General features: G+C 39.5%; 3 protein-coding genes across 4 annotated transcripts; 2 read left to right on the top strand and 1 right to left on the bottom strand.

The window, feature by feature from the left end:
- The first annotated feature begins 390 nt into the window (after positions 1–390).
- LOC141832407 (norbelladine synthase-like) lies at positions 391–1,136 on the top strand. Of its 2 annotated transcripts, none has more exons than XM_074719913.1 (2): positions 391–696; positions 770–1,136. In XM_074719913.1, exons 1-2 carry the CDS (start codon positions 513–515, stop codon positions 1,075–1,077), a joined length of 492 nt encoding a protein of 163 aa, XP_074576014.1. In that variant the 5' UTR covers positions 391–512; the 3' UTR covers positions 1,078–1,136. The 2 variants fall into 2 exon arrangements, with proteins under 2 accessions (XP_074576014.1, XP_074576015.1); XM_074719914.1 differs by having other exon boundaries at positions 776–1,084.
- A 4,073-nt stretch (positions 1,137–5,209) lies between these two features.
- On the top strand, positions 5,210–5,899 carry LOC141831351 (norbelladine synthase-like). The gene is made up of 2 exons (XM_074718708.1): positions 5,210–5,515; positions 5,589–5,899. The coding sequence occupies exons 1-2, from the start codon at positions 5,332–5,334 to the stop codon at positions 5,897–5,899; spliced, it is 495 nt and encodes a 164-aa protein (XP_074574809.1). The 5' UTR covers positions 5,210–5,331.
- A 1,272-nt stretch (positions 5,900–7,171) lies between these two features.
- Positions 7,172–8,904, bottom strand: LOC141831740 (putative xyloglucan endotransglucosylase/hydrolase protein 30). Its single transcript, XM_074719142.1, has 4 exons — positions 8,642–8,904; positions 8,455–8,555; positions 8,002–8,210; positions 7,172–7,900 (listed from the first exon to the last, which is right to left on the bottom strand). Exons 1-4 carry the CDS (start codon positions 8,856–8,858, stop codon positions 7,354–7,356), a joined length of 1,074 nt encoding a protein of 357 aa, XP_074575243.1. The 5' UTR covers positions 8,859–8,904; the 3' UTR covers positions 7,172–7,353.
- Between the last annotated feature and the right edge of the window lie 4,532 nt (positions 8,905–13,436).

Genomic DNA, 13,436 nt, shown 5'->3' with positions numbered 1-13,436 from the left:
TAAATTTAAAAATAAAAATACATGTTTTAAACTTAGTAAATATCAAAAGTCATATTTAACAACAACAAAAACTTTTAATAAGGGCAAACAGTCAACGATTTGGTATGAATTTACAATCATAATCGGAGGCATCTAACGTCATGAACATAATTAAAGAACCTAAAATCTTAATAAATCAATTTGTGACATCGGAGGCCTTGAACATAAAATTTTTTTAAAAAAAACTTTCGATGACAACTACTCGGTGACAACTTCAACAGTTGATTAATGATACAAGATTACAAGGAGAAACTTGTTAAGCTCGACGAGAGAACAATGCAAAGGAATCACATATCAATTAAATCTTGTAAAAAAATGAATGCATGGAAACAAACTAAGGCCACTAAAAAATTCATCAAAAATTATAATCTATGATCTCCCTTCGCCTCAATCGTTTCTTCTGTGTAGCTCTGTACTCTCTAAATCTCAAGCTTTAGCCTCTTTATAGTGAACAAAGGAAGCAGAAGAGAGAAATGAAGGGAGCACTCTGCCATGAGCTGGAGGTCAAGCTCGACGCCAGTGAACTCTGGGAGGTGTACAGCCACCTGAAACTCGGCCAGCTGGTCCCCCAATTGCTCCCTGATATCTTCGAAAAGGTGGAGCTCGTCGAAGGGGACGGTGGCGTCGGCACCGTTCTGCTCTGCACACTCGCCGCCGGTGAGACCGCCTGCGTCGCAACTTCATTAATTATTTATAATTAAGATTCAACAAACACGCGCGTCTTGAGCAGGAGCAGGAGGGCCGAGGTACTACAAGGAGAAGTTCGTGAAGATTGATCACGAGAACAGAGTGAAGGAAGCAGTTGGAGTGGAAGGAGGGCTACTGGAACTGGGCTTCACCTACTATATGATTCGATTGGAGATTGTCGAGAAGGAGAGCGGCTCGTCCATCATCAGATCGACGGTGGAGTTTGAGGTTGACGAAGAGCACGCGGCCAATGCCGCTCTGGCCACTACTGATATAGTGGCAGTCATAGGTGAGGCTGTTACTGGCTACCTTTTGGAGAAGAAGAAGAAAGACGAAGCTTCAAATTGTTAATCATGTGTGTTGTGTGGATGGATTGCTGAACAAATTAGCATCCAATAAAGGTGCTGTTGGGAATCACTGAATCTGATCGAAAGCTACAGGCCTCCGTACTACTGTATTCCTGAATGTTAGAGGTTTTATGGAGGATTCATGAATGACTCTTCATGTATTTATTATTAGTTTATGTATTTGTATAGATCTCTTTTGGAGATTTTCTATAAATACCCTATATATTCATCAATTGAACAAGCAAGAAAATTTTTTTCTCCATTCTTGAGTGTTTTAGTTTTCCTCCATTATTGAGTGTTTTAGTTTTCATGCTCTCCATTTTCTAACAAATTGGTATCAGAGCTTACCATTTTATGTTTGGAGACAAAGCTTGAAGGAAAGATGTCGCTTGGAACCCCATTTGTAGTTCCATCTCTCACCTAAGAAAATTATGATAATTGGTGCATAAGGATGAAGGCTTTGCTTGGAGCATATGAAGCTTGGGATCTTGTGGAGAATGGCGTTGATGAAAATGAGGCATCCGCCAAGAAGGACCAAAAGGCGCTCACTCTCATCCATCAAAGTTTGGATGAAAAGATGTTCGAGAAAGTTGCTGCGGCAATTACATCCAAGTAAGCATGGGAAACTCTTCAAGCTTCATTTAAAGGTGTTGATAAAGTAAAGAAGGTACGTCTTCAAACATTGAGAGGAGAGTTTGAATCTCTACGCATGAAGGATTCCGAATCTATTTCTGATTATTTCTCAAGAGTATTGGCTGTTACAAATTAATTGAAAAGATATGGAGATGATATGAAGGATGATCGAATTGTTAGAAAAATTTTAAGATCTTTGGATCTAAAATTTAATTATATCGTGGTTGTCATCGAAGAGTCTAAAGATCTAGACACCATGACCCTTGATGGGCTTGCTAGATCTTTACAAGCACACGAAGAAAGATTAATAAAATCGATTCAAGAATCGGTTGAATAAGTCTTGAAAGCAAAGTTATCATTGAAGGACACAAACCAAGGTGTATCCCAAAGAAGCCGCAGACGTGGAGGATCTCGAGGACAGGGCCAAGGTCGAGGCCATGGTCATGGAAGAGGTAGACGAGGTGACAAAAACTTCTCATATAATGCTGAGACAAGTCAAAACTTCAATCAAAGAAGAAATCGTAGAAGGGGTAGAAGTCGTGGAGGTCATTAAATGAGGTATTGCAAATCTGAAATTGAGTGCTTTATTTGTCATCGTATTGACCACTATTCTTGGGAATGTAGAAATAACAAGGAAGAGACAACTAATTTTGCGGAGAGCAATGATATAAAAGAAGATTCGAGCCCTACTCTGTTGCTAGCTTGCAAAACTGATCAAGATGAGAATGAGTGTACATGGTATCTTGATTCTAGCGCAAGTAGCCACATTTGCGGAAGAAGAGTGTTCGTAGAACTTGATGAATCAACCGATGGAGATATAACTTTTGGTGATTCTTCAAAAGTTCAAGTGAAAGGAAAATGTACGATTTTGATTCTTGCAAAAGATGGAAGTCATCAATTAATTTCCAATGTGTTTTATGTGCCGATCATGAAAAGTAACATTTTGAGTTTGGGCCAATTATTGAAAAAGAATTATGATATTCACTTAAAAGATAAATCCTTGATGTTAAAAGATGAAAGTGGCAGATTTCTTGCTAAGGTGCCCATGACAAAGAATAGAAAATTTTTGTTAAATATTCAAAGTGGCGTTCCTATGTGTTTGAAATCTTGTTTCAAAGATTTATCTTAGCTATGGCACATGAGATTTGGGCATTTGAACTTCGATGGATTGAAGATAATGAGCAATGGAAGAATGGTGAGAGGATTGCCCTCCATAAACCATCCTAATTAACTTTGTGAAGGATGTCTTTTGGAAAGCAAGTGAGAAAGAGTTTTCCAAAGAAGTCTTTAACGAGGGCTCAACATCCATTGGAGCTGATACACTCAGATGTGTGCGGACCAATCAAGCCATCATCATTTGGTGAGAATAATTACTTTGTGCTTTTCATTGATGACTATTCTCGGAAAACTTGGATATATTTTTTGAAGGCAAAATCGGAGGTGTTTGGAATCTTCAAAAGGTTCAAATTAATGGTGGAGAAACAAAGTGGCTATCAAATCAAAGTTCTTCGGTCTAATAGAGGTGGAGAATTCACCTCTAATGAATTCAAGCTCTTTTGTGAAGAAAATGACATTCATCGTCCCATGACGACTCCATATTCACCACAACAAAATGGAGTGGTAGAGAGGAAGAACCAAACTATTCTCAACATGGTGAGGAGTATGTTGAAAAGCAACAACATGCCGAATAAATATTGGGTCGAAGCTGTCTCTTGTGTAATATACTTGATGAATCGGTGTCACACCAAAAGTGTTCATGGTATGACGCCTCAAGAAGCTTGGAATGGATACAAGCTAAGTGTTTCACACTTGAGGGTTTTTGGGAGTATTGCCTACACGCATGTTCCTTATGAGAAAAGAACGAAGCTTGATTATAAAAGTGCAAAGTATCTCTTCATCGGCTATGATCAAAGCTCTAAAGGTTACAAGTTGTATAATCCAAGCAATGGGAAGATTATTATTAGTAGAAATGTGGAGTTCGATGAAGCAGGTGTTTGGGAGTGGAGTATTACAAAGAAAGAGAGGGGATATAGTCCTTTCCTTGATGATGATGAGGAGGAAGAAAGCATGACACCACGTAATACTCCACCACCGACATCACCACCAAATGCACAAATAAATAAAGCAAGCTCAAGTGAAGGGCTTCGAAGATTCAGAAGTTTGAGTGACATTTATGATGCCACTGAAGAGGTAAATTTTAATGATTTTACTCAATTTTGCTTACTTACAGAAACCGAGCCTATAAGTTATGACGATGCTGCTCATGATAAAAAATGGAGAAATGCCATGAATGAAGCAATCCAAGCAATCACAAAGAATGATACATGAGAGCTAGTATCATTACCGAATTGCAAGAATACAATCTGTTTAAAAACCACATTTAAAAGATAAAATTTGTAGAAATATATTATTTAATTTTTGAAATTACTAAAGCATTAAAATGAAAAGGTTTATATAAAACTGATCATTTGCATATTGAGGACTAAAAGCACCTCTACGAAATAACAAATGACTAAAATTAGATCATACAGTGTGAGTGTGAATGAGCATTATATTCGCCCCGAAGGATTGCTGAGTTGGTTATGATGGAACAGACTTGTAGAAGAGGACAAGGGTTCGAATTTCAGCAAAGTCAAGTAATATATTCCTCCGTCGTGATCAACTGCAGTTTCTTAATTTACCTCTTGATGATTGTGAAACCGTTGAAGTGGCAGATTATATCTTTTGCAGAAGAATGAACATTATATTCACAATGTGTTCTGAATTTCTAAAGAGATGATTATTTATTTTTAAGATTAGTCAAGCAAATATTTAATTATAAATAAAAAATTATAAAAGGGAGAGTGCATTTAATGTTTGAAATTGTCAAATGTTAAATATACATAATTTTACAATAAACTATTTCATTTTCATGTAATGGTTAATATCCCTCTTTGTCTTTAGTAATTATCATGAATAAAATACATGTTGACGAGGTCGAATTTCATGTTAGACATTTTTGAACCTAACATTAGGGTGTCATGTCAATACGTACTTATGCTTTCTAGATTTAATGGTAGTCGGTCTATGAAATCGAACCATCCATTTCTACATTAATCAAATCGTAAAAGTTAGATATCTAAATTTAAAAATAAAAATACATATTTTAGACTTAGTAAATATCAAAAATCATATTTAACAACAACAAAAACTTTTAATAAGGGCAAACAGTCAACGATTTGGTATGAATTTACAATCATAATCGGAGGCATCTAACGTCATGAACATAATTAAAGAATCTAAAATCTTAATAAATCAATTTGTGACATCGGAGGCCTTGAACATTTTTTTTTTTTAATTTTCGATAACAACAACTCGGTGACAACTTCAACAGTTGACTAATGATACAAGATTACAAGGAGAAACTTGTTAACCTCGACGAAAGAACAATGTAAAGGAATCACATATCAATTAAATCTTGTAAAAAAATGAATGCATGGAAACAAACTAAGGCCACTAAAAAATTCATCATAAATTATAATCTATGATCTCCCTTCGCCTCAATCGTTTCTTCTGTGTAGCTCTGTACTCTCTAAATCTCAAGCTTTAGCCCCTTTATAGTGAACGAAGGAAGCAGAAGACAGAAATGAAGGGAGCACTCTGCCATGAGCTGGAGGTCAAGCTCGACGCCGGCGAACTCTGGGAGGTGTACAGCCACCTGAAACTCGGCCAGCTGGTCCCCCAATTGCTCCCTGATATCTTCGAAAAGGTGGAGCTCGTCGAAGGGGACGGTGGCGTCGGCACCGTTCTGCTCTGCACACTCGCCGCCGGTGAGACCGCCTGCGTCGCAACTTCATTAATTATTTACAAATAAGATTCAACAAACACGCGCGTCATGAGCAGGAGCAGGAGGGCCGAGGCACTACAAGGAGAAGTTCGTGAAGATTGATCACGAGAACAGAGTGAAGGAAGCAGTTGGAGTGGAAGGAGGGCTACTGGAACTGGGCTTCACCTACTATATGATTCGATTGGAAATTGTCGAGAAGGAGAGCGGCTCGTCCATCATCAGATCGACGGTGGAGTTTGAGGTTGACGAAGAGCACGCGGCCAATGCCTCTCTGGCCAGTACTGATATAGTGGCAGTCATAGGTGAGGCTGTTACTGGCTACCTTTTGGAGAAGAAGAAGAAGAAAGACGAAGATTTAAATTCTTAATCATGTGTCTTGTGTGTTTGCTTTAAATTTCTAATCATGTGTGTTGTGTGGATTGATTGCTGAACAAATCAGCATCCAGTAAAAGTGCTGTTGGGAATCTCGGGTCTTGCTTGTTTTCATGGGGTAGTGGTATTTTAGAATAAAATAAGTGTTTTAAGGCTAATTAAATTTTGAAACACAATTAAAAAATAAATAAAAATCAAACGAACAACTTTCTTTGAAAAAAAAAAAAGGTCAAAATTGAGCAGATGTATTATAGGTAGGTGAATGAAGTCGTGACACGTAAACACGAGATTGAAAATCTTGATAGGTCAAAGTTGATCGATCGAATGTTAGATAATAGTGAAGTTCTGATAAGTTAAGATTGATCAGATACTAGACAATGATAAAGTCTCGATAAGTCAAAGTTGATTGTGTAACGATCCGGCCCCTCGGCCCCTTGGGCGGCCCAACTGGCGACCCAACTGGCGACCCCTTATGTCGTCAACCGACGACCCTCGGCCGTGCCGTTACTCACTAGGTCTTTCCACCCCTGGCCAGTGGATTTTTGCCTTCCCCAGGATTCGAACTCTAGACCTCCAGGTTAAGTACTAGAGTTTATGAATCCTGGTAGCCAAGTGAGCGGCCGGTGTTAGCCGGGAAGTCCGAGTACTGTGCCTCTTGGCTCGGGTGAATTCCTTGAGTCATTTAAGTCCTAGACCCTGGGGGCGGGATCGGGGTCCCAAGGCCAGCCAGGTAGGGCAAGCTGTTGACCTTCCCGGCCACATAGGACCGGGCAAGGTCTTCTTGACTGTAGACCCCAGGCTGGCCAGATAAAACAAAATGCTGACCTTTTCCGCCACGTGGGGCCCAGCAAGACCTACCGCATCAATATTCATTCTTAATAAGATTCGAATCCTCGTTGTTTAATCATTTATTTAAATTTTTTACCCAGAATCATGGTTTACAAATTTAATCCGCTTTCAGGTGCACTAACTAACTATGGATATAAATGAAGGTTTTTCGACAACTCCACGTTGCCGCCCAACCCACAAGACATGAGATGACGGTGACGATTGTGTCGTATGGGGCAAGAGAAGACCTAGCGACGCACGCCATAGCAGATGCCCGAGCAGACCATCCGTTACCAAACCACACGCCATAGCAGATGCCCAACCATACCATCCGTTCACAAACCACAAACCAAGCCGCCTTTACGGATGGTCTATCCCATCAAAGACGCCAACTAAACTATACGACATTTTCAGCACATCTTAAGTCGATAAGCTCATGTAAACAAAATCTCATCAAAATTATTTATTAGCACAACGTACGATGTTAACAAGTACAGTGTTCTTTGCTTTACATGGGATTTAATTATAAATTATTCATTTTCACAAAAAAGAATCAACAAATTAAATTCTATCAAGATGTAACCAAATTAAAGTAAAGCATACGTCGGAATTTCTAACTGATTAATCTAGCATTTGCAGGTCATCGCCTGCGGGGACGACGGAGCTGGGCTTCCGGCTGCGCCGCCGCGAGGCCGACCGCGCTCGAACCTCCCTGGGAGGGACCTTGTTGTCGCCCCACTCCCCGAACCGGCTGTGCTCCGCCGAGACGTAGTCGCAGTCCGGGAACGTGACGTTGCCGTAGCGGTGCTGGTCGTAGCAGAAGCAGTAGATCATGTAGCGCTCCCGGAATCGCCGCATGGCGGCGCGCTTCCGCGGCGTGAGCAGCGCGAAGTCGGCGGACATGAGCTCCTCCACCGACTCGGCGCAGCGGTCCGCCGCCTCCGCCGCCTGCCGGATGGGGTCCACGCGGCAGCCGCGGAGGACCAGGTCGCCGAACTCCGCCGTGTACGGCGCGTACCGGTAGTTGATCTTGATCCGCCCGTAGGCGGTGGCCCACGAGCTACCGTCCCATATGGTGGCGTACACCGACATCGGCTTCGCCGGGAAGTCGCCGCCCATCGCCTCCGTCCTCACCACCTCCCTGATCGGCACGTCGTCGATGTAGAATCTGCACGCACGCACGAAAGCGGCGCCGGCCGGCGGTCAACACAGAATTTAATTTACAGGAATCAATTCAAAACACATCACGAATTAAAACAATATAATTACACGATGTAATCGGGCGTCCACAAGATGGAATATCGGTGGGCCGCCTCGGTGGGGTCGAACGGGACGAGGTATCTCTCCTCGCGGCCGCGGGCGGTGCTCCCGTTGCCGTAGATGTTGGTCTGGATCCGCCAGTCCTTTCCCTTCACGTTCCCCAAGAACTCGAAGTCCAACTCATCATGGTTTTTAGGAAACAGGTCGCCATTCGAAGTCTGCAATTAACTAATTAACGATTAATTAATCCCATCTCATGCACTAATCCCATGCACAATTATCGAACAAACACACGCAATCCAACCAACATTCAGCTGCAGCAACACAGCGAATTGCGTATGATACTGATTTAAACTTTGCTTTGTCTTTGAAGTAATTGGTTGACTTGTAGAAACGGCGAAGATAGAAAAAGGAGGAAAAAGGAAGAATATATATTTTATATAGTAAGTAGAGACGGCGTACATAGAACGCGACGACGACGCCGGCGGCGTAATCTTTTGGCAGCTTGATGGACGCGCTGAAGAATCCATGATCGTAGAGGTCCGTAGAGATGAAGCCCGACCCTGACGATCGACGGGTACTTACTCAATCAATTCCTGATCGTTTAATAAACTGCAAAATCTTTTCGACTGAATTAATTAATTATTACCGGAGTAGCGGTTGAGGGTGAGGCGGACGCTCCGGTCATCGGCGGCGCGGACGAGGTTGTCGTTGCCGAAGAGGTGGGAGAAGCCGTCGCTGAAGCTCACCGTCGGCGTGTTGAACCCTGCCACCGCTGCCGCCGCCGCGGCGGCCACGATGACGACGTAGGAGAAGAAACCGGCGATCGCACCGCTCGCGGTGGTCGCCGCCATCGTCGTCGCCATCTGCCTGCCTTCCGAATTCCCCTTTGCTTGCGATAGAGTATCGTCAAGGCCTCTCCTTTATGCTCGCTTTCTTCTTCGCTTATAAAGGTGGGAACTGGAAAATTTTAATTACAACTATGCCACCGAACCGCGTTCCGTTTGACTCCGATTAAACAATTCGCTAATCCTCGAATTAAACCGGGTCGGTCGAACCGCTCTCGTGGTGCTCGCATAAAAAATCAAAAGGAAGGAGGCGCACAGCTTTGTTGGTGGGTCGGTCACGCATCTTTACGTGTTAGGAAAGTGACCTGAACCTACTCCAACTCGGACCGGACCGCCTTGGTGGTCTAAGTCTAATTAATGCAATTATGAGTGGATTAATCAGGTTAAGCCGGATGACGTGGAGATAATAAAGGGCTACCTTGCACTAATTAATTATCTTATCGTTATGAATGAGGGGTGACGTGTAGGAATGGTGCAAAGTAGAGTTTCGAGAAAGAGACAAGATTAAACAGGCGAGATTGTAATGGACACTCCAACAACTAATTAGTGCAATATCAATATTCGATTATGAAAATTAAATATCTGAATTATGAAATTCCTTTTTAATTGATTATGAAATTTTTATTTTTGACTTTATTTTTTCATAAAAAATGTTATTTTTATGTTAAGATATGAACTAAGCTTTTTTTTGTCATCAATAATAAAATCATTGTCCATAATTGATGATTCTATTAGTTCTTATCGATTTATTCATTGTTCATATTTTTAATATTCTCATTATTGAATAAATTTGTCTTATATTTCTTTAAAAGACCATTCATGGGATACTTTCTTGTTCATGTAATATAAAATAAAATAGTCATGATCAAGCTAATCTTGATTAATTATTCAATAAATTTAATTTTTTAATTGATTAATACATTTTAACTTTTAGTTGATAAATTAAGGAAAATACTAACAAGTTTAACATAGTTAAACATGAAGGATTAAATTTAAAATCCATGGATCCAATTATAAATAATTGAGAAAAATATAAAATATTAGTAATAACAATAATATCTATCACAATCACAATGGAGGATCATGGGAATCGAAGCACTTAAAAAAATTATCATGAATATATTTTTTATTCGTCACAATTAATAATTTTTAGCATAGATTAGGTCGATGTATTAGCTTTAGAAACCACTCACAGTTTGAAAGTTTTAATTGGTTAAGATGAGAAAGTTAACTTTTTAATGGTCGAATGATAATTATCTTCTAAAATAGAATGCCTATTTTCTAAAAAATGATTGCTCAAATTTTAATGGTTTTCTTCACACTCAAAGTAGTTCTTCTTTGTCGCTAAACTAATTAATTTATCTGAAAATTAAATTTAAAAATTCATGATAACAAAGGCATCATCATGATATATCAAACAACTTAATATTTTAAATCAAGTACCAAACAAATACTTGGAATAAAGTTTGCGATATATAAATACTAAATACACCCTCCTTATCTTTTTCTTTGTCGATAGGGCAACAACCGCCAACCTCTATTTCTTATCCACCAACAGGAGGCACCAGCCACCGAGTTCCGTGAGGAACCAAGTCTCGTTCGGTTGTGGGTCCACCTCACGCTTGTCCAGACTCCAGCGCGACACGTCAGCATAAACGATATCTATGAAAACACGGCGGCGTGGCACTTATCCTAATCGAACGCGTGCAACGGGACCCGCTCGCACACCCTTTGGTAGGGACGGACGTTCGACGCACGTCGAGACGCCATTGGGCGAGCGGCTGGTGCGGCGTCACCTCGCGGTCACGCGGACATTCCACCAACTGTGGACGAGAAAAAAAAAGGAGTATAATTAATTAATTAATAATTAATAATTAATTGGAAATGGGAGAAGAATAGAGAAGGTGGATGTGAATGGTGGTTGGGCGGGAGCTGTCCGCATGCAACGGGGAAGATAAAGGAAAGGAGAAAGGAGAAAGGGTCCAGTTTGGCTCGAATCGAACCGAACAGAACACGTCGGATCGATACGACGTCTGGCAAGCATTTAACGTAACGCAGTGCGGTCGTGGGCTGTCCTCGTCTGTTCGTTACTATAATTGTGGTGATGGTCCAGGGATCGATCGGTCAAGGTGGCATTTTGCGGTGGTCGCACAAGATTGATTTGGCAAAAACGTACGTGTTTGATCCGGTTCCATCTAATGGATCGGTTCAATGTTGAAGCTGATGATGAAGAAGGTGGTGTAATATGAGCATGCACGAACAAAATGATAGTATAATTTGATTAAGTAAAGTCGAGATTAAAATTTGACTCTATTTATTTTAAAAGAATTTACTCAAGAATGCAAATCACAAGAACTCAGAATTGAATTAAGATGTTTCTAGAACTCTTCCGGATGTAAGTATGAAATGCTCATCATGCTTGTAATATAAAGAGATTTTTAATAGACTTAAATATTGATGCAATCGATATCTGATCAAGGTTAATCGAGTTGACTAAGCTCGAGTTGAATTTCGATATTTGAGCGATATGTATGTGGTAAAGTGAGACGTCAAGTAGGTTAAGTTGATTATTTAAGAAATATATATTGGAAGTCCAACGGACATTAGCATGAGCGAGGTCCAGATGAGTCATGGTTAATTGGATACCTAGTGATTGAAAGACCAACAGAAAGTTGACATGAAGACTATAAAGTCCAAGTGGGTTACGGTTGACTGAATATTTGATGGTCAGAAGTCCAACAGAGGATTGACATGAGAAAGGAAGTCCAAATGAATCATTAAGGATTGGACACTTGACATGAGAAGTAAAATCTAAGTGACCCATGAAGGATCAAACACTTGACATGAGAAATGAAGTCCAAATAGACCGTGGAAGATCAAACACTTGGTGATGATGGAAATCCTGACATGTCAAGATTGACACTGAATACTAGGTAATAAGAAAGTCTTGATAGGTCAAGGTTGATCAAATATGAAGCAATGATGAAGTCCCGACAGGTCAAGGTTGACCGAATGCTAGGTAACGGGAAGTCTTAACAAATCAAGGTTAACTAGTATGCTGAGCAAAGAAAGTCATAGTAGGTTGAGATTTATTATATACTAGACAAGATGAGAATTCAGTTATGGTAAGGTTGAAATATGAGTATTAATCAATTAATTGAGTATATCAATCGACCGATAGACTCTAAACTCCAAAATTAGGGTTTAAAGTATTTTTAGTATTTGTTACAATAATTAGGATTTCTATAGTAGCTAGGGTTCATGGTAAACCCTAAACCCCTATAAATAGGATTGCTACAGTAATATTTGGGGGGTGCTACGGTAACCGCTTTATGGTACGTACAATAACTAAGTTTAAAGTTTTTTGCTATAGTATTTTTGTTACAGTAGCCAATCGATTGGTGACACTGTAGCAGCAAACAGAATGCATCCGAATCGATTCACAGTTCAACTAGAAGTAAACAATCGATTAATCAAGTAAAAAAGAATTGTTCTGTAGGTTTAAACAGATCAGATCCAATGTGTCAATCGATTAGTGAGCAAGCCTAATCAATTGGTAGACGGTGTATTTCAGCGTTTAAGAAAAGTTAAGCTTTGAAAAATCGTGCAGCGGAAAATAAGAAATACGAAGTGGGAATTAAACACAGAGCGATTTTACGATTGCAACCCTATAAAAGGGGGTTTTGTGAAGAATATTAGAAGATGTCGATTCTTGGATATTTGAGGATGAAGTATTGGTGCATTTTTAGACAAACAAGAGGCTATTCCAAGAATGGGATAAAGCAATAACGTTTTATTAAAAATTATAATGTGTTATTATAACAATATTTAAAATAAAATTTCATTGTAAAGTCATTTTCAATTTCTTTTATCTTTGTATTTTATTTTTGTTGTTGTGTTCTTGTAAGAGGATTCTTCGCCTTTGGAAAGTATGCAGCTGAAAAAGAGAAGTTCATAGTGGTGGGAGATTGCTAGGAGTAAGCTTTAGATTAGTCGTCTTTTAAGAGGCGAATACCAAGTAAAACTAAGGTATTCGTTATGCATGTGACGTCAATTTTGATTTAAATTTTCAATATGCATTCAACCGATGAGCCCACAATCAAGATGAAAAGTGATTGAAACTATTCATCCTTCTCTAACTCACACGGATCTTAACATGGTTAGATACACAAGACTTGATTAACCTCTAATAAGACATCAAGCCTATTCATCATTTTAGAAACCGGTGGTTTCCATAAACTCTTTCCCCAACATGATTCTTGTGTAATACAATATTTTATCATCTCATATCATGACGTACCCTCAAAATCTTAAAGTTTGTCCTATTAAGATACATATCTAAGTGTTTTTCTAATGTAACTATGACCCATTAAAAGGATACCAATTGCTTAAGAACCTTTTTCAATTGAATTTTACTATACATTATATTGGTTTAATATAAACGACCGTTAATTGATTTAGTAGCATATATAATACATGTTTCTTTAATCATGAGTGATAAATCTTATATTAATTACTCGCTCATCTATGTACATACAATGCTTTCAAGGGAGCAAAGAGTTCTAAACTATATTTATTCCATTTATGAGAATTTTA

The sequence above is a fragment of the Curcuma longa genome, chromosome 7, assembly GCF_044706935.1.
Source record: "Curcuma longa cultivar G26 ecotype Majalengka, Jawa Barat chromosome 7, ITB_CL_G26_1.1, whole genome shotgun sequence".
NCBI lineage: Eukaryota > Viridiplantae > Streptophyta > Magnoliopsida > Zingiberales > Zingiberaceae > Curcuma > Curcuma longa.
The sequence above is the reverse complement of the archived record's forward strand: the minus strand, read 5'-3'. Positions and strand labels throughout refer to the sequence as shown.

Bases quoted from the DNA above. Each gene is read 5' to 3' on its own strand.
- LOC141832407 (XM_074719913.1), top strand. From the start codon at position 513: ATGAAGGGAGCACTCTGCCATGAGCTGGAGGTCAAGCTCGACGCCAGT. The intron at 697-769 runs GTGAGACCGCCT...CGTCTTGAGCAG, and splicing joins GCTCTGCACACTCGCCGCCG to GAGCAGGAGGGCCGAGGTAC.
- LOC141831740 (XM_074719142.1), bottom strand. From the start codon at position 8,858: ATGGCGACGACGATGGCGGCGACCACCGCGAGCGGTGCGATCGCCGGT. The intron at 8,211-8,454 runs GTACGCCGTCTC...AGTTAATTGCAG, and splicing joins GCGTCGTCGTCGCGTTCTAT to ACTTCGAATGGCGACCTGTT. The intron at 7,901-8,001 runs GTAATTATATTG...GCGTGCGTGCAG, and splicing joins TGGACGCCCGATTACATCGT to ATTCTACATCGACGACGTGC.
- LOC141831351 (XM_074718708.1), top strand. From the start codon at position 5,332: ATGAAGGGAGCACTCTGCCATGAGCTGGAGGTCAAGCTCGACGCCGGC. The intron at 5,516-5,588 runs GTGAGACCGCCT...CGTCATGAGCAG, and splicing joins GCTCTGCACACTCGCCGCCG to GAGCAGGAGGGCCGAGGCAC.